This window comes from Bos indicus, chromosome 23 (genome assembly GCF_029378745.1).
Source record: "Bos indicus isolate NIAB-ARS_2022 breed Sahiwal x Tharparkar chromosome 23, NIAB-ARS_B.indTharparkar_mat_pri_1.0, whole genome shotgun sequence".
In the NCBI taxonomy this organism is placed as follows: domain Eukaryota; kingdom Metazoa; phylum Chordata; class Mammalia; order Artiodactyla; family Bovidae; genus Bos; species Bos indicus.
Genome location: NC_091782.1, coordinates 45,306,228 through 45,333,036, shown reverse-complemented (window position 1 = coordinate 45,333,036; position 26,809 = coordinate 45,306,228). Strand labels below are relative to the sequence as shown.

Sequence of the window (26,809 nt, the reverse complement as noted above, 5' to 3'; positions counted from 1 at the left end):
AACACAACACTTACTGCATGAAGAAAAGACATCTGTATTCTACACGCACACACACAGACACACAATGTCAGGAATGTCCGTCTTCTGGAGAGGGTACTGTGGTTGGCTCTGGTTGAGAGCCTTCCACCTGCTTCTCTGGGGACGCTGGTCTGGCTAGGAAGGATGGCTTTCAGGGCTCTGAGTGACTGAGTGTTTCTGTCCGCCGTGTATAGGATTCTGCTTCCAGACAAGCTCAGAAAGTACAGCTAGCTCTCTTTAAAGACATGCTGGTCAGGCTGCTGGCCATGGTCTGGCTCTGCTGGGAGGAGAAGATCATGCCTCCCTGAGGGGAAGGGTCGTCGTCAGCCGGTTCCCTCGGGATGGACGTGGGAGCCGCTTCTGTGCCCCAGGAGCTGGTTTTGCTGGCACTTCCGGTGACAGACCTGCAGTCATGGGCAAAGCTGCTGGCGGATTCCGTCCAGGTCCCCCGGGCCTGCTGGTGTTGAGGCGCTCCCTGCCTGGGGGCTTGTGCTGCTGTGATCCTGTGATTTCCCTCCGCTCTCACACGTCCAAGGGAAGGGGCATGTGTGGGTGATGTGTGTATGCTGAATATCTGATGTGGACAGAATGCAAGGAAAAAAAAAAAACAGGACATGTGTATGTGTGTGTAACACACACACACACGAGAGCGAGAGAAAAGACAGGCCTGCTGTCCCCCAGGCTGGGAGCTGAGGATGCTATGGTCGACATGTGCTATGAACTCATGGTCTGTTTTGGGGAACATACTAGATGGGATATATATAGTCTCTTCTTACAAGTGATCTATCTCCCAATCCACTGCGTAGAGCAGGCCAAGACATGAGTAAACGCGTTGGTATTCATCTCCTGTATGGTCAGTGTCAAGCCTGTTGAAGCAACCGTATCACATTCCATTTTGCATTCTCTTTCCTCTTTGCCTTTCCCATTTGGTAATCCATTCCTAGAAAAATAAACCCATTCCTTGATTAGAACTTGGGCTTCCCAAGTGGTGCAGTGGTAAAGAACCTGTCTGCCAGTGCAGGAGGCAGGAGACATGGGTTCAATCCCTGGGTTGGGAAGATCCCCTGGAGTAGGAAATGGCAACCTACTCCAGTATTCTTGCCTAGGAAATCCCATGGACAGAGAGAGGAGCCTAGTGGGCTACAGTCCATGGGGTGGCAAAGAGTTGAACACGACTGAGCGACTGAACATGCATACATATGATTAGAACTCTGTCTTTTCTGATTCTTTGTGAATTAGCAAATAGATTTTCAAAAAGTGCAAAAAGGCAAATCCAAAGTGGTTAGACATTCCTGAAATCTGCCATGCTGCTGGGAGAAAAAAGACAGGGTTGTGGAGCGTCTTTTTGTCACATCACCTCTCTCTTCTCTCTAAATATATATATATATATGAGGTAGGTCGAAAAAGATAGGCAGATGTGGAAGCTGTATGTATTTTGTGAAATGTTATCAAGCCTTAGGAAAGCACTTATAATTTAATAAGAATACCTACATTCTTTACCAGTCTTTAATTCAACAGAGCTATTGGTTTAAAATGAAGCTATACGTTAAAATTGTAGTGTCACAGACCAGGAAGCGGTATGGAAGTGAGACTTTTAACCAAGGGGGAATTACAGAAGACTGGGCAGAATCAGGTGACCGAAATCCCCTCCACTTGAACGTTTGAGATTCCCTGGGGAGTTTTTGTGTTTCCATCTCCAGGTTTCTAAACAGCATGAAATCTCATCTGAACCCACGTTGTGATTTTTTCCAGAAATAGGAGCTCCGAAGGGGCCCCGAGAGGTAGGAAAATAGCTGTGGTCCTGGAGAAGGAAGAGAGAGGAGGTCGGGGGTGCTTGGCACCTGCCTCTCAGCTTCTGTGTCAGCCAGGCCCTTCAGCCTCCCCCCAGGAGGTGCTGATGGGCCCCAGATGACGGGGGCCCTTGGGGGGGAACAGGAAAAGAGCGTGAGCTGCACAGACCCCTGTGGGTCCTGGAATCACGCAGGTGTCTCATCAGAGCAGGCACGAGGCCGAGGCCAATCTCCAGCTTTGCATCTGTCACCTCGCTTTGAAGAGTAACCAAGCGTTGTGTATGTTGTATATTGAGGCCCACCAAAGCAGAGCATTGGGGGAATCCGGACCCACGGTATTTTGTGAATGAATGACTGGATGAAGAAGTCTGTATTCTTATGTCTGTCTTGCACATCTATCTAGCACAGGACCCTTCTGAGTGGGGGCTTCTGTGCCCCTTCGAGGTTATACTCTCATGATGCAGTCCAGCTGGTGAGTGGGACACGTGGCCCTGCCTCCCAAAGCTTCAGCCCTGGACTGCAGGGGACAAGGTGGGCATAAACGGAAGAATCACAGTACCAGGGTACAGCAGGAAGCGCAAGACTATTGTCACACGCCGTGGAAGCACCTTAACCAAAAGGCTGGTGAACAGAGGAAGTGACATTTGAGGTTTAAGCTGCAGTCTTGGGGATTACTGCCAGTTAGCCAGACAAAGAGGAAGAGAAAGAATGTTCAAACATAAGGAAAGGCATGCAAATCTGGAAGGAGCCAAGAGGAGGTGGTTATGTCTAAAGGACAGGATGGGGGAGATTCTCTGCAAGTGGCAAGATCACAAAGAACTTTATGGGACGTTGCGTGTTCTGAGTCCTTCCTTCAGACTCCAAGAAGGCGTGCCTAGCTTTCACGCAGGGAGTGGAGTGATCAGATTTACCCCTCACAAAGGCCATTCTCGACAGGCTGGCGGCATGAGATGGTGGCCTGATTTCCAGAGGGTCCATGGTGGGATGGGATGAGACATGGTTTGGACTTGGGGCTTGAGTGGCCACCAAGGCTGAAGTGCAGAGAGGGGATAGTTCCTGGTTTCCTGGGTAGCTCACTGTGGCGGGAGAGGGGATTTTATTGGTGGACAAAATAATTTGTCCAGCTGGCAAAACTACCTGCCCAGAAAAGGAAGATAAATTAATTCTTTGGGGACCCGTTACTTTTGACGGCCTGTTGGAATCTAAAATGATAATTGAAAAGGTGATCTGGAGCTCAGAAACCTGGTTAGGGACGTCGAATCTGGAGTCGTTGGCATGTGGATGCTAACTGAAGTCGTGAGTGTTGAGGACATCATCCAGGGAGCATGTGTGGGCGGATCTGGGTTTAATAATGACTACATGAACACCTAATATGTTCTCGGTCCTCGCCTAGGAACTGGGGACGGAGTGATGACCAGGCCCCAGACAGAAATGCCCCAGCCCACATGGCGCTGACAAGCGCTAGAGAAAGATTTCGAGAGACACAGATTCCGAGGGGACAGGATTCAGAGCTTCTCCCCTGCCCCTGGCCCCACCACGCCTGTCCCCACTTGTCCTGTGTCCCGTCTCAGGCCTCTGTTGGGAAACCCCATCTCTTCCTTCCTGCCGCAGGAAAGAGGGCCCTGCTTTCTGTCCTTCTCCACAAGCACCTCTGCCCTTTTCTCTTTCCATCCGTCTGAAAAGGCAGCTGCCTCCCTCCGCTGCTGAGATGCGGCAAAGAAACCAAAGTCAATTCAGCTCCCCACCAGCCCTGAAATGCAGATACAGGTTTAGAAATCCAGGCTTTAAAATCAGGGCCCGCAGAACAATAAGCGGTTGTAAAGACTAATGAAAGCTGTGACCTTGCCGTTCCAAAGCCTGTGGAAAACTCATTAGCTCTGGGAGGCAGAACGATCCCTTGCTGGCGTCAGACCGGCCAAACCTCCAAGGCCCGTGTCACTGCTCTGGGGACGCTGTCATGCTGCTCTGCATATATTAAAGCATCTCGCCACTGTTTGCTGGCAGTCTCCTCCTTCCAAGGCCAACACCGAATGCCGTTTGTTTGGGGATGGGTGTGTTTATTTCACAGAAAAATGTCAGTTTGCTTGCTCTTCTCTTGTGGTTAGTGATAAAGATGGAATTGTTCAGACTGATAAAAAAATAATAATATCCCTTCTTACATTTTGAAGGAAAATAGAGGGCTCATACATGGCAATGGATGGCAAGTGACATTTAAATGGGAATCAGTGATTTTTCAAGTGGGTTTCTCTTGTGGCTTAGCTGGTAAAGAATCTGCCTGCAATGCGAGAGACCTGGGTTCGATCCCTGGGTTGGGAAGATCCCCTGGAGAAGGGAAAGGCTACCCACTCCAGTATTCTGGCCTGGAGAATTCCATGGGGTCGCAAAGAGTCGGACACGACTGAGTCACTTTCACTTTCTTTTGGTGATTTTTCAGTTCACGGTAAGTGGAGATCTCTAAGCTGGGGTCCGTGGCAAAGAGGAAATCATCTGAGGTGTGGAAACAGTGTTGCTGCTCAGAGACGTTGTATAAACCAGGGTCACCTATATAATAAAGCTGATTAAATAGATCACTGAAAAGGACATTAAAGTTTGAGTTTTGGATAATTCATTTTGTATAAAAGTTTAACTCCCCAAATGGGAGTTTTTCTGTGTCATCTAGCATATGAGGGGTCATGTCTACATATCAGGAGGGATTTTAATTTAATGTTAGTCTAAAATCAGATAAAATTACTTGAATCTACTGCCAAGGTGAGGATGGTATAAGAGATTCAGTGCATTCAGAGGGCATCTCTGCTTTTATTCTTGAAATTAGCTCCTCGGGATTATTCATAAAATTGACCTCTTCATTAGCACAGTAATTGTGCTCTGCTACTAACCAACACTTCTACACAAGCTTGGTCTTAAGAGGAACCAGGCAGATGGGTGCTTTACTTGGTAAAGATGGTGGGCTGCCCGGGGGACTCCCCTAAAATTCCGATGATGAATTCTGAAACTAGGACTTTATCCCTTTGCTTTGTGAGTTTGGCTCTGTTCAAAGACAGACCTTTCAAGGAAAAATAATATTTTAAACTATTGTAAGTCATCCTTATTATAGTCCAACTTGAAAGAGTAAGTCAAAGCTGTCAATTGGCAATGCCCTTAATTCTGATACGAAACATACAAACCTCCGTACATCACACTCCTTCCCACATCCTGCTGCCACAGCGGAGAGCTGTCCCTCCTCCACCTGAAAGATAAGGTCTTTTCTGACCCTAAAACCCCAACCCTTCCTGCCTTCCCGGACTCCTGCGCTGTCCATAGAGCCTTCTCCCTCCTTATATGTTTAACTTCTCACTGTCACCACCACTCCCTCTTAACCTGGATTCTTTCCATTAAACACCGGCAGCCTCTAGTCACTAGAGACTATAAACCTCCTCTGAGCCTGCTTCCCCTCCCAGCTCTGGTCCCTTCAGAGCCGGCTTCGTGGCAGAGTCCCCCGTGCCTCTTGGGTCCGTTTCCTCGCCGCTGTTCTCACCCACTGCAGCCTGGCTCCTGTCCCCACCGCCCCCGAAAGAGCTCTGGGTGAGCTTGCTCGTCACCTCCCTGGTGCTCTGCCCCGAGGGCAGGCTCTTCAGGCCTCGTCTGACCTCTCGGCGTGCCAGCCACTTGGTTGGCCATGCCCGTCTCCTCCCTCCGCTTCCATGGTGCCAGGCTTCTAGTTTGCATCCTGCGTCTGTGCACTGCCCCTCCTCAGACTCCCTGGCAGGTTTGTCTTCCTTCATCTTAGCATTAAATTATTGGAATTCCATAGGCTTCATCCCAGGCCCTCTCCTCTTCTCATGCTGTGCTCTCTCCATTCCCCTGGCTTCAGAGAGTATCTGTTATGCAGACTAGCCAGAAATTTCTGCCGCTGGCCTGACCCTCTCCTCTCCGCTGAGCTCAGTAGACCCAGCTGCCTACTGGACACATCCACTGTGACGTTGCACAATCATTCTGACTCAACAGGTCTAAGCTCAGATTCATTGTCCCTTTCTATCCTTCCCCCCATCCTCAAATGCCCCAGTTTCCTTCCAGTGTTCCCCACCTTCTCAGTGAATGGCATAACCATCCATCGAGCCGTGTAAGTTATGGAACTTGAGAGCTAGGCAGTATACCTCCTTCTTCCCCAGTGTCCACAGACGCTGTGTCTCTGTGGTCTGTCAACTAGACTCCTAAAGAGCTTGCACATCCACCTCCATAGCCTAGCCCAAGTGCCTATCATCCAATACCAGGCGCGCAGTAGCCTCCAGGGCTCCTACTCAGACTGCCTCTTGCATCTCCCAACCCATTCTCTGTACAACAAACAGTGTGATATGTTGTAAATCTGAAACGCTCATCCCCTCACCCAGCCAGGGCAAGGTATGCAGCTCTCTGTGCCTCGGTTTCCTGCTTTGTACAGTGGAAATGCTGGTGGTGCTATCTCAAGGGGCTGACCTGAAGATTAGATGAATTAGTATGCATGCTTCTTAGAGCCTGCCTGTACATTTTAGGCGTTAAGTCAGCATTAGCTTATTCCGTTACTCCTATTGTTTGTAGAGAGAGAAACACAGAGTTGAATGGGTCCATTACCTTGTCCAGGTGGGTTCAGTGCGGAGCCAGGAGTAGAACCCTGGTCCCCTAACTCCTGAGCTGTTTAGCACTTTGTCATTAAGCCACAATATCATTCTCCTACCAAATCTCATTTTCAAAGTCAAAACAACTAATTATAGCACATGCCCTTTGGGAGGACTTGGCTGCATTTTATAGCTGTGTGTGATTAGCCTGGATATTTTTCTCAGACCCTTTCAAGAGAAATGAAACATAAATAGAGGGCCTCATTTGAAATCATGTGTATTTAACGATAAGGCTGCCTAGTTAATAGCAGAATTTTCTCTGGTTAGAGTTCAGTCACTCATTGTTTCGTCCCGTCCAAACATGACGCATAAGAAAAACAAAAGCAGAAAGGCCAGCAAAGAACCAGGCAAGGCGTCTGGTCGTGGGATACATGGGCTGCGTAGCACAAGCCAGTGAGCGAACCTTCTGCAGACACTTCTGGGCGTAAGATTCTAAAACACTGACCCCCACTTTTAAGGTGCAAGCTCCACCTTGAATCTGGAAGGGCTTCTTCAAAACAGACTATCCCCAAACCCTAGCTTCCTGTGAAACCTTGGTTTTCCAAAACGGTCCCACAAAGGTGGCTGTGCATACCTACAAAAGAAACTAGTATTTGGCAGAAAGATAAACAGAAAAGTGAGGGAGAGCCTCTAAGAAGCTCATTCTAAGTGGAGTCAGGAGTTACATCCCAGACCTGTGACACTGACTTGCTCACTTGTGTAATCTCAGCTTCCCCCGCTGCAGTTGGAGAATGCCGTTTTAGAAAGGACGGGAAGACTGTTGAGTCCAAATTTAGAACCTCGAGGAGCTGGCCTTTATCAGTGCAGATAAATAATACCTTCATGGGATGTTTTAGAAAATGAAGAATAGATGCTAAAATGTTCTTGTAAATTTGAGAACACTTTGGGATTATCCATTTCCAGCTGTCTCCAAGGTCCTCCCAAGCACCTTGAAGACAGATATCCGATCAAAACTCCTTTCTCTGGCATTGAGGCCCACTCCCTGTGTGCAGCCTACATGGCAGTGATATCGGAGCATCATGGAATCAGCTGTCAGTGAGCACTGGGTTTAAAACAGTTATACTTGGCAACTCCATGGACTTTATTTTGAATCTGTGTCGCTCTTAGTGTCCAAGATGTAAGTGAAAATGTTAGTCGCTCAGTCATGTCTGACTCTTTGCGACCCCATGGAGCGTAGCCCGCCAGGCTCCTCTGTCCCTGGAATTCTCCAGGCAAGAATACTGGAGTGGGTTGCCATGCCCTCCTCCAGGGGTTCTTCCCCACCTAGGGATCGAACCTCAGGCTCCTACATTGCAGGTGGATTCTTTACTGCCTGAGCCACCAGGGAAGCCCCCATGGTGTAAACATCTTGCCAACTCTAGACACCGGTTGCTGATGTTTCGGGAGGGACTATGACCTCTGCTGCTAGAACAGCGCTGTTTTCTACCCCTTAGTTCTACTGGAAGGACTCAGGGGGCCTCAGACCCCTTCCACAGAGTTCTCACCTCACACACACCTCATCCTGATGAGGGAAGCAGAAAACTGAATAATTATTTGCAGGGTTGTTAAATAGTTTCCAAGAGTCTCAAAAATACCAACATATCTGTGATGCTGAAGCCCATTGTGTGATCTTTCCTGGAACTTCATCTGGACATGTAGTCCTCCTCTTTCTTTTTTTTTTTTTTTAATGTAAGTTTCAGGCAAACGGCATTATAATTCAACATCTGTATATACTGCAGAGCGATCACCACCTCAAGTCTAGTGACCACCTGTCACAGTACAGTTGACCCCCTTCCCCCATGCTACCCGCCCCCAGTCCCCTCCCCCCGGTAACCATTATTCTGATCTCTGTATCTGTTTGTTTTTGTTTTACTGTGTGTGTTCATTTGTTTGGGAGTCTTTTAGATTCCACGTAGGAGTGAAATCATACAGTGTTTGTGTGACTCATTTCACTTAGAATACTGCCTTCATGATGTCATGAATGCAGGGTCTCATACTTTTTATGGTTGGATGATATTCCACTGTGTATGCGCCACATCTTCTTTATCCAGTCGCCCATCAGTGGACGCTGAGGTTGGCTCCATATCTTAGCTACCGTAAATAATAGTGCAGTGACCGTAGGGGCTCAGATATCTTTTTGAGTTTGTGTTTTCGTGTTCTTCAGACAAAGACCCATGAGTGGAACAGCTGGGTCGTATGGTAGTTCCATTCTTGACTTTTTGAGGAATCTCCATACCGTTTGGCATAACGGCTGCCCTGGTTTACATTCCCACCAACAGGGTGCCACCACCCCTTTCCTCCACACGGTTGCCAGCATTTGCTTTATGTGGTCTCTTCGATGACAGCCATCCAGACGTGTGTGAGGTGTTACCTCCTTGTGGTTCTCATTTGCCTTTCCCTGGTAGTCACGGATTTGAGCGTCTTTTCATGCACCTGCTGACCATCCCTGTGTCTTCTTTGAAAAATGTCTGTTCAGCTCCTCTGCTCATTTTTTAATCAAGTTGTTTGGTTTTTTTGGTTGTTGATGTGTATGAGATCTTGATATATTTTGGATTTTAACCCCCTGTCGGGTATATGATCTGCAGTTATCTTCTCCCACTCAGTAGGTTGCCTCTTTGTTTTGATGATGATTTCCTTGGCTGTGCAGAAGCTTTCTAGGATGAGGTAGTCCCGCTTGCTTTTGCTTTTGTGTTCCTTGCCTTTGAGTCAGATCCACTAAAGCGCCTCTGACAACATGTAGCGTCTGCTCGCTGGTGTCCTTCCCAGTCTCTGTCCTGCGTGGTACCCGCCTGTTGCTCGACCCCGCCCCCTGCTGTTGCATCATAGCCAGTTCACATCCTGGCTGTGACGCCTCACTTGCTATGGCTAAATTACATGCCGGCACCAAGTGTCATCCCTTTTCCTCTTCATCTGTCATCCCGTGTCTAATGAGGCTCTGGTGGCGATGGGTGGGGACCAGAAGAGCAGCTATTGTTCTCTGCAGACAGACTTGCTCTCTCCCGACTCCCCGGGGCCATGAGCCTCTTTGTACTTTGAGTCTGCACAGACATGGCAAGAGGCAAGCTCTAGCCTCAGGGTCAGGGGAGAAAGGCAGAGGCCATGATCTCAAAGTTAGGAGGCCCCAGCGAAAGAATGAGACTTCTGTGATGAGAGTTCACGGGCCTGGAGGCCGGGGGAGCAGGGCAGGGGAGGGGCCGCCGGAGGGAGGAGGGTCAGCTCCACGTGACATCACATCGAGTGGCTTTCCTGGGCTTGAAATTGAGGAACTGAGGCGACGTTGGTGGTGAGCGTCAGTCTCTGAGAGCACAGGATGGAACAGGCACCCCAGCCTCTGCCTCTGCCTCCTGCATCTGCGACGGCCGGGGAGATTAATGACCCAGGGAGGCTATGACATGGTCCAAAAACTTTGCCTGGATTTTTTCCGCAGGCGACTGAGCCAGAGGCCGACTGCGGAGGAGCTGGAGCAGAGGAACATTTTGAAACGTAAGTGACAGAGCCCATGGCAAACGCTGAGGTTTCATGATCGCTTTGGTTATGGTATATCACAGCAAGCCACTGGACTTCTCCCGTGTGTTTGTGTGGAAAGGATCGAGACTCTCACTGGTGCTGGAGGCTTCACCCCTGTGTGTTAGACCCCCCGAGACAGCCTCCTCACAGAGAAAGCAACTTCGAATCTACTTGGTTCATGAGGAGCTCAGGGTCTCCAAGAAAAAGCCTGCCCTTGAGTGGGCTGCAGAGTCAGAGAAGCTGGAAAGTTCAAGCAAGATAACTTCTTGTTAAATGAGAGCTGGGGTTGCCTTTAAAGTCAAATTGGCTTAGAAATCGCAAATATGATACTGATGGCTAAAATAGGGCAGATAGCCATTTGAAAACTAGAACCAGAGGATATGACTTTCTGCTGCAGCTGGCTGCTGCTGATAAAATCCCCCCTCCCTCTGAGCAGTCAGTTGAAAGTCTAAGAAAGCATTTTCCAGTGGAAATCCTTTCTGGCCTCGTCTTGGGCCTCCCGTAGCCAGCTGCTGGAGTAGCTACTGAAGCTGTCTTTCCAGAAAGTCTCACTGTCACTCTCATCTGTGGACAGAAAAAAAATGAACGAGCTTCTTGTTTGGTTTAGGACACAGATAATTTGAGTGTGTAGAGAAAATCCATGTGGTGCTTAAAATATTTGTTTTAAAAATGCTAAAAGAAATCATCTCACAGACACAAACCAGCATTCCTCAATTTAGGGGGGGAGATATTCAATAGTTGAAAAATAAAACCTCTCTGCTTCATTGCAGGATACTCTCATCAGCACTGCCCTCTAGATGGTCAACAGATGTTTTTAGTTTAATTCAGACCCTTTCTCCCCACACACCCATCCCTTTCTCTCTCCAGAAGAGAAATATGATCTATGCAGTTTTACAAAGCGCGCACAACCCGCCCCCCCCCGACACACACACACGAGTCACGTGAGGCCTCTGCATGGGTGACTGGGTATTTCCACCACAACCAAACAAAAGCGTTCTTGATTTTACTTTTCTTGCCTTCCTCACTGTGGTCCTGCGACTTGGTCAGTGTCGTGGGGCTGGCTGTTGAGTTTCCCCTGGGAAGGCTGTGTTGTTGGGGTGCGGGGTGTGGCCCAGAGCATCCCCCCTGCGCGCTGTACCTGCACCCACATCCTGCCCCTTGCTCTCGGCTATGGCCACTCCCTCGCCCCTCCAGGGTGGCACCTTCAGCCCTGACCTTCCTCGGGCCTCAGGGCACCTCATCTATTCCCCAGATCTCTAGGAGGTTGCGTATATGATTATGTTCTTCCTAACCCAGGGGTGCCTTTCAGAGTTTCTCCAGAGTTTACTTTGAGCCGAAACAGATTGAGAACTCTTTCAGATGACTTCCCTGGTTGGGGAAACTTTTGGCTTCTGTGTCTCCCTTTCTGTCCCCACTTGATACCTGACCCGCTAAAAATCGTCCACATCAGAGGGAAGAACAAACAGGTGGCCACTGATGTCTAAACTCAGAGATCCAGTGAGCATGCTTGCTCCTTCCTCGGCCCCGCCACCCGCCTCACACGCCTCGGTGGTTGGCTGAAGGACTGTGCTCTGGCGGGTTACACTGTACCTCGGTCCCTAACCCGACTCTTACTTGTGAAGAAGCTGAACCCTTCTGGGGACTTGTTCAGGTTTCAGAAGATGCGTGCTTCTGTCGGCGGGGACAGAGGATTTGGAAAGAGAAGGCAGGGAGTCCCCAGCTCACCTGGCTCCCTAGGCACCAGCTCCTGAGTCTCATCTGCCCAGATCCCTGATAGACGATGAGCAGGCCCTCAAGTTGCTTTCTTCTCACCCTCCAGAAAGATGCTGGGGTCGTAGAGGTGGCTGCTTGTGTTGCGTAAGCCTATGGGCTCAGGTTCAGGGGAGCAAAGAGCGCCCAGCTACTCCCATGGTTCCCTTTCATTCTCTGGCCTCTTCCATCATGTCCTGTTTGAATAGCTGCAAACTGAAGGACCACTGACCAAATTCAAACAGGGTCGTCACTTTGCAGTTTCAAAACTTTTTGGAAAGGAGATTTATTTTTCCTGCTGGTTCTTTGCTTTCTCCCACATTCTGAAACTTTGTTTTCTGAAATAGGGTTTTTTCTTTTTTAAAATCGATTGTGATTGTGAAACAAAAACTGTTTTGTGGCATCAGAAGATACCCTCAAATGGTGTATTCTGAGAATTATCATCTGGGCTTTCAATCACGGGAGGCAGCATGTCTCTAAGTTTGAAGGAGGGTGGGCCACCAGCGTGGGCAGCCTGGGGTTGGGGGCGGTGCTGGAGTTTTGAGAGCCCCCACCTGCCCGGCCCTGTGGGTGGTACTTGCTCCACTGGGGGCAGCCAGTGAGACATCAGGCCCGTCTGAGCACACAATGAGCTGTCTGGTGGTGGCGGCAGTGATGACCTCGAGGTCTTTTCCTGGTCTCCCTTTTTCCACTTGCCTAATGGGGTTGTCTTGGTACCCACTGCCTGAGAATTCATGACCCTGACTTTGTAAATGGCTTTGAACTAAAGGTCTAGATGCCACTGGTGATAGGTTGGGGCCCCCACCCATCAGAGGGACCTCAGGAACACATGTAGGAGATGAGAGGGCAGGGTGCTGACTTTCATGGCCCAGGAGGGGGCCTGTAGGATGAGGAGGCCCCCAAGTGGAGTCCGAGGCAAGTAACCAGTAAGGGCTGGCCCCCAAGCAAAATCGGATTGGGAAGAGGCAGTGTGTTTGAGCAAGAGAAAGAGCTGGACCATGTGTCTAACGTATTAGCCCTGGAGTGTGCAGCTCGCCCCTCAGTTCCCTTGGGCCTGTCTGTCAATTTCCAAGCCAAAGAGCAGTAACCTAGGTGGTCTCCTGGGCCGCTGCGGGCTCTAATACGCTGTGAGTCTGTCCATTTTAACCCAGTGCCCTCGAGCTGCCTCCTGGGCACTCACCATCCACTCTAGACCTTTCCGTCTGTCCTCCTTCCCATCCACAAATGCACTGTCGGTGGTGGGGGTGGGGACACCCTTCTTCTGGGTCTAACTGGCTGCCTCCCAGTTTATCTCGGAGAGATTCATTCATACAAAGGTGGTAATGGCTGACTAGTTGAATGGGTTTTTAATCCTGAAGAAATTCACATTTTTCAAAGGAACTCTGGAAGGGGAGGGAGGACCTTTCAATTCAAAGGAGGGCGCTCTGGTGTGGGGTTTGGGACCGCGGGGACCCCTGGGGACCTCAGCCGAGGGCCGGATGTGGGCGTTTCTGGTGCTGCCCCGTTCACGATCCTGATCCTCATAGGTGGTCAGCGTGGCCACAGCGTGTCCCTGGGGGTGTCTCGCGAAGGCCTGAGTCGTGCTCTGACTCATCCTTGTTCCTCCTGGTGGGAGGCAATGCCACTTGCAGTGTGAATTGGCTCAGGGTTGCGGTTGCTGGAAGGAGGGGCGGGGGAACCCCACTTCTAGGCACGAGGGGGTCACACTTTTAAAGATCTGACTCTACGGAAACATCATTTACATCAGTGCTTTCAAACGGGCCCTCCCGATGCAGACAGCGCCGGAGTCAAGTCTCCATGGTGGCCTGTGTCTGAAGTCATCCTCAGTTCAGTAGACGAGACGCAGGGGCACTGGGCCCAGTCTGATGTTCATGGTTTTCCTCGAGTCAGACAGTACTGGGCTGCGATCCGGCCTTCCATCCCAAGGCCTGGGAGGAAAGTGAGGTACCCACGTCATCCGGTTACTTAGATGTGCCCACATTCTCTGTCCACCACGTCTCTGCTCCTTTCCCCAGACCCTCTTACCTGCACACACCTAATGCTAAGTCACCCCCCACATTGTGCTGAGAACGTTTAAGCTCTCAAGTCTGCTCTAAGACGCTCCTTAGAAGTCGACATGCAGGCTGTTGTACCCCACACTATGGCCGCCCACGTGCTCTGTGGACTTCTTGGAAGAGTCAAAGAATTGATGGAATCAGTGCTTGCGAAAGGTGAGCGTTTTGCAGATCCAGCCTCTGTTTGGCGTCAGCTGCGCCTCGTGTTGTTTCTGTGGGGGTCTGGCCTCTGTTCCTTCCAGGCGGGGCACTGGGTGCCCCGGACCACCTCATAATGAGACCCCTTAGGTCACTGTGAGGCCTGAGGCAGAGCTGAGCGAGGCCCAGGTCTTGTGCAGAGAAGGGCGCCTCCCCGCTCCGAGGACGCGCCTGTCATTGTGAGCAGCACCCACTCTTTCAGGACCCACCTCCTGATCCAGCATCTCTGCCTGCAGACTCGGAAGGAACCCCAAGTGACGTGAAGAAAGCGAAGTAAGGTCGACCTGCTCACCCGTTTGAAACAGTGCAGGCACTTGGAGAGTGTCCCCAGGAGCAGAAGGGTGGCTGCGGTCCGGGCGGGGAACTCTCTTCCTGAGACTGTGAGCTGCTTGGCCTAGAACCTGCGGAGGTTCAGAGGGCGCATCCTTGTGGGACACTGCAACCAAAACCTAAAGCTTCTTCATTTCTTTCAGCTCGGAATGAACAAGAGGAACAAGAGGAGAAGAGAGAGATCAAGAGGAGGTTAACTCGAAAGGTGAGAGGGTTCTCTGTGCCAACGGGGCTGGGACAGGAGGCTGCCCGCCCCTTGGGTGTGGGCCTTGCCCACTGCCTGGCCTGTTGGAGGTGACATCAGTGGTTCCATTCCTCGGGTGTCAGGACACATGGCTCTCTCGACTCTCCAGGGGCCAGTGGTCACAGCTTCACAACCCTCGGTCCTGGTGGCTGGTGACATCCTAGGTTGCTTCATTTTGTGACAGCGGCCTACCCCTCCAAGCAACTTGATGGCAGGTGTATTATATTTGCAGTTACAGTAAATATTCTGTGGTACAAATTCACTGTAATCCCATCTCTCAAGTGGAAATTCACTATCAACATCAGTAGTTCAAAATGTATCAGTTATTTGCTATGACCCTGGAAAATGCGAGTTTTCCTTATCTCCCGATACTGCTCCTGACCTACTACCCAAGAACTATTATGCTAAATCCAATTAATTAGGAAAATGTCAAATATATTGATAAACGAATGGAGATGTTTGAAAAGCACTTAGATAAAATTCAGGAAGATAGAATTTACATATATTTTTCCATAAAAACCCCCAAAATAGATGGCTTGGCAATGCAATGTAGACCCACAGGCAGATCTAATTTGGAGTAACCTCTTTGATACGAAGCTCTTTATTTGAGGCTATTCTTGGGGGATGTTGAGAAATTTAATAATTGATGGCACAGAAAACACTTTATTCTGTCTGACTAGAGTGTTTTTAATCACTCTCCTACAGTGACCATCTTGAGAGAAAGATACTCAAAGCTTAAAGACAGTTCAGAGGCACATCAAAATTAATTTTTAAAGTTTTTATTAATGGTTTTTCTCCATGGACATTTTATGCAACGGAAGAAATTCAGAGATCCTGAAATATCATACCAGTTACTAAGGTGATGATTTGTTTCTCAACGCTTTCTCCCCCTTGGAGCACCCCAAACATCTGGTGACAAGCCAAAGGCCATCCCAGTTAAAAGGAGTAAGATAAGCAAGGGCCTGAGAGCCGGTGACGAGCTGGTGTGCCCTGGTGGGAAACTACAACAAGAGCTCGGGCCCTCACTTCACCCAGGTGCCCTCACCCTGGTCCAGGTCTGGTTCTTACATCCTTACGATCACCTAGCCTTTGGACGCAGGGCACCCTGTTTCCTGAGACTGAGCAGCGAAGGGGACCAGGAGAGGTGTATTAGATTGTTCTAAGTGGGTCCTTGAAATGATGAGGGTATCAAAAGGAGACTGGTAATGACCCCATGTTTCTGATACAGAAAGGTCTAGACCTTCAGAAACAAACGTTTAATCAGATTTTTGCAGTGTTCATGGGAGTTGACGGCTGGTACCCACCCCCAATTCTCCTAAACGTGAGGGTTTCTTGCTAAAAGCTAGTAATACGGAAAGATTTGGACATGAAGTTAATTCTCTTTGGAAAAAAAAAAAAAAGTATATGATCTTGCAGGGGAAAACTTGACTAACTGCATAATTTGGCAGGAAGGGGTGAGAGAAAAGGGTTTCCTCCCACACCATCTCCCCTGGGAGAGCGAGGGGGTGGGGTCCCCAAATACCCATAGTTCTTGCAAGTCTTCAAGATAAATGCCTCTTCCTCCTCCCAGTTACCTCTCTCTTCTCCCAGGAAAAGTGCCTTGTAATTTCAGCATCTGCCATCCCCTGGGACTGGCTCGGGGAATTAGAGATAATGAGCTTGAGGGAAGGGCTAGGCTGCTTTTTATAAGGGAGAGACCGAAAGTAGCTTTCACATCTGGCTCTGTGAACAGAGGTGTGGGGCCTGGCAGCTGGTAGGGAATCTGTACCACCTCCTGGCCCTGGACACATTCTGCTCCTCAGGAGCCTTTATTGCAGCAAGACCAGATGCCAGAGGTCGGGGGGCAGGATGGGGCGGGCATACCTTCCCTCAGCCCCAGGATTGCCTCCATATCCTTCTGTCAAGACCTGAGAAAAAGAAAACACAGTAGCGGATGCTGATCGCCACAGACCAGGCATTCTCTTCTGCCAAATTGAGACAAACCTAAAAAATCATTGCTTCATCTTTTAGTAGGTGCCTGTTTTCCACTTCCAAAAAATTGCTAGCTAGCCTGATGGATGGATGAGAAGAAGGGAGGGAGGCTGGCTGGAAGGCAGGCAGGGAAGAACTTTACCTGGGTCGGGTTGTATTAGTAGTGGGATTAGGGTCTTGACGTGTACCCTTTTGTTGAGCGTTTGCAACTGACACTTTCGTAGATGGAAACATAATGCTGCCAACCTCTGCAGCCCGTCATTCCTGGAAAACCAACTCTGGCTGCAGAGACTGTTTCCTTAGCATCCAGGCAGGTAACCTGGGTTCACTTTACCTGGAAGTGAGCCAGTCGTGAGAGCCAGTCGTGAGCCAAAAGCGCCTCTCCTCAGCCCACATGGCTAGGCTTGTGAGCCCTTGCTCATGACTGAATCCCAGTGGTGGTTAGTCAGACTCTCCCAGCAGGAAAACCCAGGGCCCTCCTCGCTCATTCCCTGGTAGCACCTGGGCCCAGTTCCTCATCCCCATCAGATTCAGGCATGAAAAAGAGTCCCTTACCTTCAGAGCCAATCTCTAGATTTCTGTTCACTCCAGACTCTACCATAGACAGGCTATGAGCAAAATCCAGACCATGATTTCCAGAAATTTAAATTAGAAATTCCATGCTTGCATGGCACACTGAACAAACGGTACTGTTTGTCTGGCACCCCAGGGTAAACCTCACCAATCGGAAACAAAAACTGGGGCTGTGAGTAGGAGTCTTTATAATGCAGACAGGCATTTATCATGATAATGAAGTACTCAATTGGCTCAGATGGTAAAGAATCCACCTGCCAATGCAGGAGACCCGGTTAGATCTCTAGGTCGGGGAGATCCCCTGGAGGAGGGCATGGCTACCGACTCCAGTATTCTGCTCGGAGAATCCCATGGTCAGAGGAGCCTGGTGGGCTACAGTCCATGAGGTTGCAAAGAGTAGGACACAACTGAGCGTATTATGGTAAATGGCTCTTTGTATTATAATGACACTATGAAGCTCCCTGCACTCATTTCTGAGTCAGGATAGACCCCCATTTTTGCTGACAGCAAACCCTGACCATCGAGCCCGGGAAACCTCTGGGTTTCCTGCAAGAGGCCACCGCCGACACCAAAATGCCTGGGAAACCAGGAGAGACAGGAGCCACTCGGAGGGGGAGCTGCAGCGTCCAGACTGGGGACCAATCACACCCAACACACCTGTGATCCCCAGGTCTCTCCTCCCTTGGCTGAGGGGTAGCAGCAGGCTGCTTGGGTCCCATCTGGAGCCTGGCAGTCGGTGTCACCATTCTTTCTGTTCAGTGCCGGCCAGGCAGTCATCTAATTATGTTCTTCCATTATAGGCCAGTTGGTAGCAAGCTGGAACATTCTGGCACCAGCCTAAGGTGTATGGCAGCTGCATAAGATAGAGAGTCAGAACATCCAGAGGTGGTTTGGATTTGCTTGCATGTGTTTGTTTCATAGGCCTTTGTGCTAAGATTCTATTTGACCGCATCTTCTATTAATAGAATTAAACACAGTCTAAGGCTTAGAGAAAATTTGCTTTTAAATAACATTGGCTGAACATGAATTGACAGCCTCCTAGAGAGAGAGCAACTGTGTTGCTCCAGAAGAAATAAACCTAGTGACAGGAAGAGATAATAGAAACGTCGGCCTCGAGTTGTGAAAGTTCAAAGGGAGGATGCCAGCAGGTGACAGGGGAGATGGTGAAATGCCTCACTTGCTTCATTCCTTCACTGCAGACTCCTCTAGAGAACCCGTCCCAAGTCTTCCTCGGCATCAACGCGGCCTCGCTCTGCCTTTGGGCGCACCTTTCTACTGAGCTAGTGAGGGGCAGGGTCTCCATGGTCGCGTAAATCAACACACTCCTAATTCCTGCACACCCCAGAGTTTGCACGTACTTTTTTGTGTCTAAAACACAAAGATTACAAACCCATCTTGCAGAGAGCACTAAATTTGACACACAGGTCAGTTCACGAATCCAGAATAATACAAACCTGTTGTGTACGGTTTCGGTTCACCTGGTGGGAAAGGCAGGTACATGTGGGAAGACCCACCACACCCACACAGAGAGACACGCTGCAGTGTTGTTCCGCAGCCTGGCCGCTTGTCTGAATAGTCCTGGAGGCGGCTCACGAGACAGTCAACTCCTTCACAGAGTCTGGAGAAGCCCCAGGTCCAGGAATCCGGAGCCCTGGGTCCCCGGGGCCCTGCCCTCACTGGTGTGTGATGCGTCAGCTGCGCCTCTCCACCTCGGGTTCTCACATGTACACTCACGGGTGGACCAAGTGATCTAAAACGTGGCTGGTTGACCGCGTCCATGTCTCTCTCTCTCCCGCAGCTTAGCCAGAGGCCCACAGTGGAGGAGCTTCGGGAAAGGAAGATCCTTATCCGCTTCAGCGACTATGTGGAGGTGGCCGACGCTCAGGACTATGACCGCAGGGCCGACAAGCCCTGGACCCGCCTCACCGCTGCCGACAAAGTGAGAGGGGTGGGGAGGGCTGCCCAGGCCTCGCGACCAAGCGCTGGGTCTCTAGCACGCTGCTGGGAGCCTGCGCAGAGCCCAGGAGCAGAGCTGAGGTGCCCGGGTGGGCACTGGAGGCGGATGGCCTGGCAGGCAGGCTCCGGGGACGGGCCACACTCCTTCCCTTAATTTGGTTGGGGGATTCTGACCCACCAGCTCTGGAAGGACCCATCCTGAGGTGTCACTGTGCATTCTGAGCTTAGATCCACCACAGCAAGACCAGGGGCTGACCTTTCAGTGTGCACCAGGGACCCCAGGATGTGGGCCAGGTGGACGGGCCCTCTTGCTGCCCGGATGAACAGCTCCGGGCAGAACCCCAAATCGAACTGTTTGTATCTTAGATTTGGGGGGGAGGGGATTCTTCGTAGGTTCTAAAGAGGCTTCCCTGGTGGCTCAGATGGTAAAGAATCTGCCTGCAATGCAGGAGACCTGGGTTCGATCCCTGAGTCAGGCAGATCCCCTGGAGAAGGGAATGGTTACCCACTCCAGTATTCCTACCTGGAAAATCCCATGGACAGAGGAGGAGCCTGGTGGGCTACAGTCCACAGGGGTGTAAAGAGTTGGACACAACCGAGTGACTAACACTTCCACTTTTTAAAGAGTATCTCAGGGTGACTCTTTCTCCCAGTGGTGAGACTCTACTTTACGCACCTGTCTGACTTTGTTGAAGAGGTTTCCTGACGTTTTCAGGAATAAAATAGAAGGTGAGCTGTCTGCTTCCTCCGCACACTCACGGGCTTCTCTTTCTTCTAGGCTGCCATTCGGAAGGAGCTGAACGAATTTAAAAGCACTGAAATGGAAGTTCACGAGTTGAGTAGGCATTTAACAAGGTTAGTGTCAAGAGGTTTCTTTTTTTTTTCTTTCCCGCTTCAAATTATAATATTTACCCCTGAACTGAACTATCCTCGCCATTTCTGGAGGACAAGTGCTGGGCAGTGGTGGGTGTGGTGAGGGGGGAAGATAAAAGAAAGATCCACGTGGAGGGATCCAGGTTCCACCGTGGTTACTGAAAGTAGAGGAGTGTGTGCGAGGTCTGGGCTGAATGCAGCCTTCTCAGAGCCTGCAGCCTAAAGATCTGCTGAGTGCCAGACCACGACGGAATGGGTATTTATGAAAACATAAGCTGAGGAGGAAAGGTCGTTGCTGATTACAGCAGAGACCAAACCAGGCCAGGGTACCAGATCCTCGTGGTACTTCCAGGTGGGGGTCACGCCTGCCGTTCGGTGTCCTTTTTCCAGACAGTCCTGTGTGGTGCTTCTTGGCGAAACTGAAGCAGACAGATTGGAGGGGCTTGCACAAGGTCACGGGGCTGGTTAGTGACAGGCTGTCAGCTCCCTCCTCCTGCCTCTCTCCTTGGTTGAACGTTGAGTGCCTGACTCGGGGACAGGAGCTTGGGGGTCCCCGCCTTGCTGCTGATTCCTTACCTGGGCTGCGGCCCCCCTGGGGAGCTCCAGATTAAACTCCAAAACCAGGGGTGCACTGGATGGGCCTCAAGTTCTCCAGGGGTCCTGTGGAGATTTATTTGCCTTTGGTTGGAGATTTAAGCCTCCCTGTGGCTGTCACAAACAAGGATGGAGGCTGGAGAGCTTGGCCTTGTCAGGTCCGACACCATGGGCAGCCGCTGGGTCCTGACTGAGTTGTTTTGTATTCCTAGGTTTCACCGACCTTAACAGTCGAATTCCTCTTGAGTGCTATGCTGTCTTCAAAACATAAATTTATAAGAACCATAAGTGCTGGTATTTATTCACTTCCCCATTATGATGTAAATCTTATGAACTGCCTTTTTTTAAAAAGAAGAAGAAAAAGAAAAGGAAACACAGGATTCTGCTTGCAAAAACGCGATGGTTATGGCTGCCGGCGCTGCCGAAGATAAGGGCCCGTGCCCCGTCCCGGGCCGGGGGCACCGAAGACTTGCCCGCGCTCAAAGCGGCCCTGGGCCTCAGGCCGGCAGGTACCGCGTTCGCTGAGGCTCCCTCGAGCCTGTACCGCCAAAGTGTCTGTCCCCTGAGTCCAGAGAATACCGAGCCGGTGGATCTGTCGTGGGACGACTGTGCAGAAGCAGGCGGCCCAGGGGTGGCGCCCGACCGGAGGAGGCTGCTGAAGGAGGCCGCACCACCCACGCGGTGAACTACGGGGAGAGCCCTTCCCCGGGGAGCCTGTGGTCGCCGGGCTGGCCTCAGAGTGCGTGCGCTCCAGGTGCGGAAGGCAGGCACGAGTGCCTGTCCTGTCCCCTCGGGCCGAGCCAGCTGCCCTCCAGGAAGCTCTGGTGTCGCAGGGGAAGGCTGTCGTTAGACGAGCCCAGAGTCACGGGGGATCTTACGCATGCCAGCAGCCTCTGCTATCTGAGTGGCATCATGTGTGCGATCGTAATGCCGCTGTGGAAGGTACCCAGGCTGGGGTGACCAACCGCCTGGCTGATGTTCATTCTCTCTGCATGTACCCCAGGGCTGGGGACCGGGTGGCCGGGCCTTTAACGGCCTCTGAGTTGAGGACCAGGCCAGGATCCATTCCTGAACGGCTGGCTGCCCCCAGCAGGTCCTCCACAACTACCAGAGACCCTTCCAGGCTGGCCACGCCCGTAGGTGTCCGTGCAGAAGCCCCAGCGTCGGGGCAGGCACCGGCCCCGCCCACCAGGAGGTACCTGCTTCTCCAGGGAGCATCCCTCCTCCCCCTCTGGAGGCTGGTGAGGGTGACAGAGGTCGGATCTCTGTCCATCCTCCTCACCTGTGATCACAGGAGAACAGTGACAGGGTGTGGCAGAGGAGGGACCCCTCCAGACCCTGACCGCTCTCCGTAGGAGGCCACCCGAGCTACTTCCTTCCCCTCCGGGCTATGGCTGTGAAGCTCCGCCTGGCCTCCTGCTGTGATCTTGGTTGTTCCACCAGCTCTCCCGGTGATGGCTGGAGCCCTACCACACAGGCCCAGGCTTTAGAAGGATTCCAGCTTGGCCTTCACCAAAAAAAAAAAAAAAAAAAAAGAGGTAACCAGTTCCCACCCCAAGCCGCGTGGGATCACATTACCCTGGGGCTGCCCCGCCATCACCACAGGTGAGGGCGGGCTCCTTCTCTGCTGGCCCTCATGGCTCCCCGGGGTGGTGTCACCATGCACCTGGCAGGGGAGCTCCGGCGGTGTTCCAGGCGGTGCCCACTGGCCAGTGCCAGGCTGGCACACGCTTTCCTCACAGCGCCTGGCGCCCAGCCCTGGGACGCGTCACCCCCTTCCTCTCTTTGAATGTTGAATCCGGATAGTTAACCGCTGTGAGTAGAGGCGTTGTTCAGGGAAAACGTGGCCAGGATTTTAGCGTGGCTGTAAACAGTGTCTTCCCAAAAGACTTACTGACGTTTGAATGTGCAGATGGTGTGGTGAAGGATGCGGGGCTCTTCCGTGTAACCCCTCTACATGGGCACGTTTTCCTGGAGGTGCCCACCTTGGCCAGGGTCTGAGCCTGGGCTTCTAGTGTTATGATGGTCAGCCTTCTCCTGGCCCAAGAGCGAGTCCTAAGGGACCTCATTCCCCTGCCTGGACGCCTCCCACACAGGCCAGGGGCTTCTCTGCTGGCCTGGGTTCCGGGCCTTTCAGTGTCTTGGGAACATGATGCCTCAGTCCAGTTCCCTGCAGCCCGCCTGCCAGGGGTTCCGGGTTCCCACCCCAAGTGCCCCATTGTTGCAGCCACTTTGCACGTGAAAGAAACTGAACACAGTTTCTGCTGCTCCTGCAGAGTAGCTTTTTCCGGAAGTAACTCCCTACAAATTGAAGGGTGCCCCTCCCGTGTCACTGCCCCAAGCTGGGCTCTCCCGAGACCATTGGAAGTGGCTCAGCAACCTCTGTAGGTCACAGGAAGGACCTTCTGCTGTCTTTCCTTTCTTGAAATCTTGAGGTGTTTACAGAAATCTATCCAAATTTCCTTTTTGCCACATTGTTAAAACAACTGAAAAAAAATGTGTTTCTTTCCAAAATGACAATTTGATATGGCGGTGGGGGGTGAGGTGGGAAAAAGGTAGGCTGGCTGGTTTACAGTGCGCCTTTTTTTCTGAAAAAGCTAGTTTGAGCTTTTTGTCATTTGCATTAGCACAAGAACAACCTGAGATTTCTCAAATCAAAACGTTTCCCTCTGATCAGTCAAACACTGCCCGAGGTCCCCACCCTATCCAGGACTGAGGAGACTGCCATGGGCCTACCTGCTCCTTGGAAATCGCTGACCTATTCCTCCCCAAAGGCCCTCAAAGCTCTGTAAAACTTTAGCCTTTATGTCAGATTAGAGAAACCAAACGATGTGACGGTGGATGTGATGAAAATCTCTGAGCTTATTTTTCTCCTGCCTATGAACGTGTATTTATACTTGCCGAATGAAAACCGTGCTGTGTGCTTCGGTGAATGGAACTTCAGGCTCCCCCCGTGCACAGTCAGTGGGCGAAGGTCACCTTAGACGACTTTTCCTCCCATTTGTCTGTTGATCCCCCACATGGTTCTTTCCTCTGGTTGCTTCCTGGGTGTCTGTACATAGTTTGTCTTTTACCGGAGCGCGCTCCCGTGTTCTGCTTTAACAGACGACGGCTGTATGAGGAAGACAATGTAAATAGGATACAAATTAAACTGGAGCTCTATGGCCTAGGTTTTGTACAGACAGAAACTGCATGGTATTTAAATTATTGTTTGTCTCTGATGATGTATGCAGTTTCTTTAAAAACAAACCAAAAAAAAAAGTCTTAAAAAAAAACATTTCCTTGACTCCTGTGTGTTTTTACTGACAACCAGCAGGAACCACCGAAAATTTATTAGATTGGTTGGGGGGAGAGGTAGGTCAGCTCATCAGCAAAAGAACAAGAGTTATGAAAACACAGAACCACCTCATGTAGCTGGTACTGCTGGGGAAGGGAAGGAATGCTGCACATACATGATGAACTTTCTAGGTAAGTTCTAGCACACAAAAGTTTTTTTTTTTTTCTTCTAAACATCTTTTAAAGAATATCTAAATGTATTTCCAGTTTTCTGTCCTTTAGTAATCTGGGAATGATAAATTACTGTCCCCAAGCAAAAGCCCCAGATGACTTTGCTCTTGAGAGTATATACATCTGTGTCCTTTCTTGAGCAACCTGAGTGTTTATCCTGTAAAAAAAGCCAAGACCTTTTATCGCTTAACCTTTTGGTCCTAATGTGTCTTTCTGGAGGCTTTAGGGGAAGCACAAAGGGCTGCAGGGCTTGCCGGCTGCGTTTTAGGTGGTGACACTACCCAGGATGCCCTTGGTCTGCTAACAAAGGAAGATGGTTTGGGGAAGATGGCCTGGCATGGTGCCGTCCCCCCTGCCACTGCCAGGGATCACTGGGGCGTCCTTTCCTAGTGCAGATGCTGATGCCGCTGGCCTAGGCATCACACTTCTGAGCAACTTCAAGGGCTTAGGCGATCCATCCAGAGGGAGCCGGCTTCCCTTTGCCTGGGAGCCTCCATCCTCAGTGGGCCAGGGGGAACAGGCACACTGCTCGTTTCTTTGCTGAGCAGCAGTGGCAAGGTCCTGCTGGAGGTCAGCGGGATCATGGCAGGGGTCTGGACAAGCCCTCACCTGTGTGGGAAGAGGAACGCCAAGGCCCTGGCAGACAGCAGTGCTGAGTGGTCTACAGAAAGGACTGCAGGCCAAGAGCTTCTCTGTCATTCTGTGGTCTTCCTCACTCCAGAATTCTCTGACCTTAACAAGTCAGAACTTGGTGGTAGTTACCTAGGGGAGCAAAAGGACTAGAGTAAGAAAAGCTCCAACAGGCTTTGGCCTGTAGGACAGAAGGAAGAGGGCCCTTTACGAAGTAAAGAAGGTCGTGACTACACATTCTCAATAGGTAGAGGGCCTGCTGTGTCCACCCTCTGGTCATCATAGGACAGAAATTATGGCCCCACCATTACCTCTAACTGGACAGTTTTGGCCGAGTCACTTAATTTCTCTGGGCCTCAATATCCTCATGTGGAAAGTGGGGACACTGAACTCTACGGGTCCTGTAGTATCCTCAAGGACATCAGCTAAGATTCGGGTTACCTGAATTTTTACAGCGCTTAGTCCTTAGGGGGGACCAGTGAGCTCTGCGTAAGTCCTGCTGGGGAAGGCTCTTGGGGAACAGCTTGGACACCACACCTGCCATGCCTCCCTGCCTGGAGCTGGGCTCCTGGGGGGCTGCTTGGCACTGGGACCTGCACGCTCAGGTGTCTTCGTGGGGGCTTGTCCTAAAGCTGCTCTCAACCATATTACACTGTCCCGCTTCCCGCTTCCTCTGGGCCAAGGACCCTGGAGGGGCCTTGGAGCTTTGAGCTGTGATGCTTAAGATACAGTCTGTTGTCCCCTACAGCACCCCAAGTTCAAGGGCACCTCAGTGATGCGGGCACTTACCCCTGATTATTCACCCAAAGACAAGTTTGACACCCGGAATGCTCCCTGGCTGGCTCCCCAGGCCTCAGTGCTATCCCAGCCTCAGATGACTCCATATCTACAGGTAAAACCCAGATCCCCCTGAGCTCCTGACCCAGGTGTCCAGGTGTCACAGAGCAGCAGCGTGGGTCAGACTGAGGCCCTGGGAGAAACCCTGGCTCTTCAGCGCTTACCAGCTGAGCAACTTCAGACAAGTTACTTAATCTCACTGTGCCTCAGCTTTCTCATCTCTAAAATGGGAATGATGGCACCTATTTTATAAGCCTGATAGGATTAAATAACATGTGTAAAGTGCTCAGCACAGTGTCTGACATAAGAGTTAGGCCTTACTAAACGTTAGCTCTTGAGGACTTCGCCAAATGGTGGAATAGGAAGACCCTGACCACCTCCCATGGGCACACCAAAAATTGCAGCTCTTTACAGAGCCACTATTGGTGAGACAGACTGGAATCTAAAGGAAAAGATCTTCTACAACTAAAATATAAAGAAAGAAGCACAAGATGGTTAGGAGGGACAGAGTCTGGTTTAGTCAAGACCCATACCCCCAGAGGGTCTTCCCAGGTGGCTCAGTGGCAAAGAATCCACCTGCCAAGCAGTTAACGTGGGTTCAGTCCCTGGGTTGGGAAGATCCTCTGGAGAAGGAAATAGCAACCCACACGAGTATTCTTACCCGGGAAATCCCACGGACAGAGGAGCCTGGTGGGATTCTAAAAAGGTGATTGATTCTGATATAGAAAGTGAAAATGGAATAGTGTGGGAGACTTTCCAGGTGTAACTGTCAGATGTAACAACCCACAAAACGTCACTGAGACGACAGAATTTGAGGCCGGCCAAGATAAAAATCACTGGCCACAGCCATTAGTTTCTGCAAAAACCCCCCCAGTCAGTAATAAGCTAACATTTGTATGACAGAAGGAAGGGGGTGGGGTGGGCAGAGAACATATTTGAAGACATAATAACTAAAAACTTCCTTAACCTGGAAGGAAACAGGCCTCTTACCTTCGAAAAGCACAGAGTTCCAAACAGAACCAAACCAGAGAGGATCATATGAAGATATATTGTAATTAAAACAGCAAAAATTAGAGAATATAAAAGGAGAGGAATAAAACAGGTTATGTACAAGGGAATTCCCATGTGGCTATTGGCTAAATTTTTAGCAAAAACTCTGCATGCCAGAAGAGAAGTGGCATAATATTTTTTAAGTGATGAAAGGGAAAAAAATCTATAACCAAGAATACTCTACCCAGCAAGGCTTTTATTCAGATTTGATGGAGAGATCAAAAGTTACACAGAAAAGCAAAAGATAAGAGTTCAGCACCACCCTACCAATCTTATATGAAATGTTAAAGGACTTCTCTAAGCAAAAAAGAAAAAGCC

The 26,809-nt window shown here is 50.5% G+C and overlaps 1 protein-coding gene across 8 annotated transcripts in view; it reads left to right on the top strand.

Annotated features, from left to right (window-relative positions):
- PHACTR1 (phosphatase and actin regulator 1) overlaps positions 1-23,744 on the top strand; it is a 521,847-nt gene extending 498,103 nt beyond the window's left edge. For all 8 annotated transcript variants that reach the window (XM_070778380.1, XM_070778378.1, XM_019986131.2 and 5 more), the window contains 5 exons: positions 9,846-9,901; positions 14,400-14,461; positions 18,843-18,983; positions 19,779-19,855; positions 20,680-23,744. In XM_070778380.1, coding sequence (XP_070634481.1) covers positions 9,846-9,901; positions 14,400-14,461; positions 18,843-18,983; positions 19,779-19,855; positions 20,680-20,695 — 352 coding nt within the window. In that variant the 3' untranslated portion in view covers positions 20,696-23,744. The remainder of the gene's footprint in view (positions 1-9,845; positions 9,902-14,399; positions 14,462-18,842; positions 18,984-19,778; positions 19,856-20,679) is intronic.
- The last annotated feature ends 3,065 nt before the right edge of the window (positions 23,745-26,809 follow it).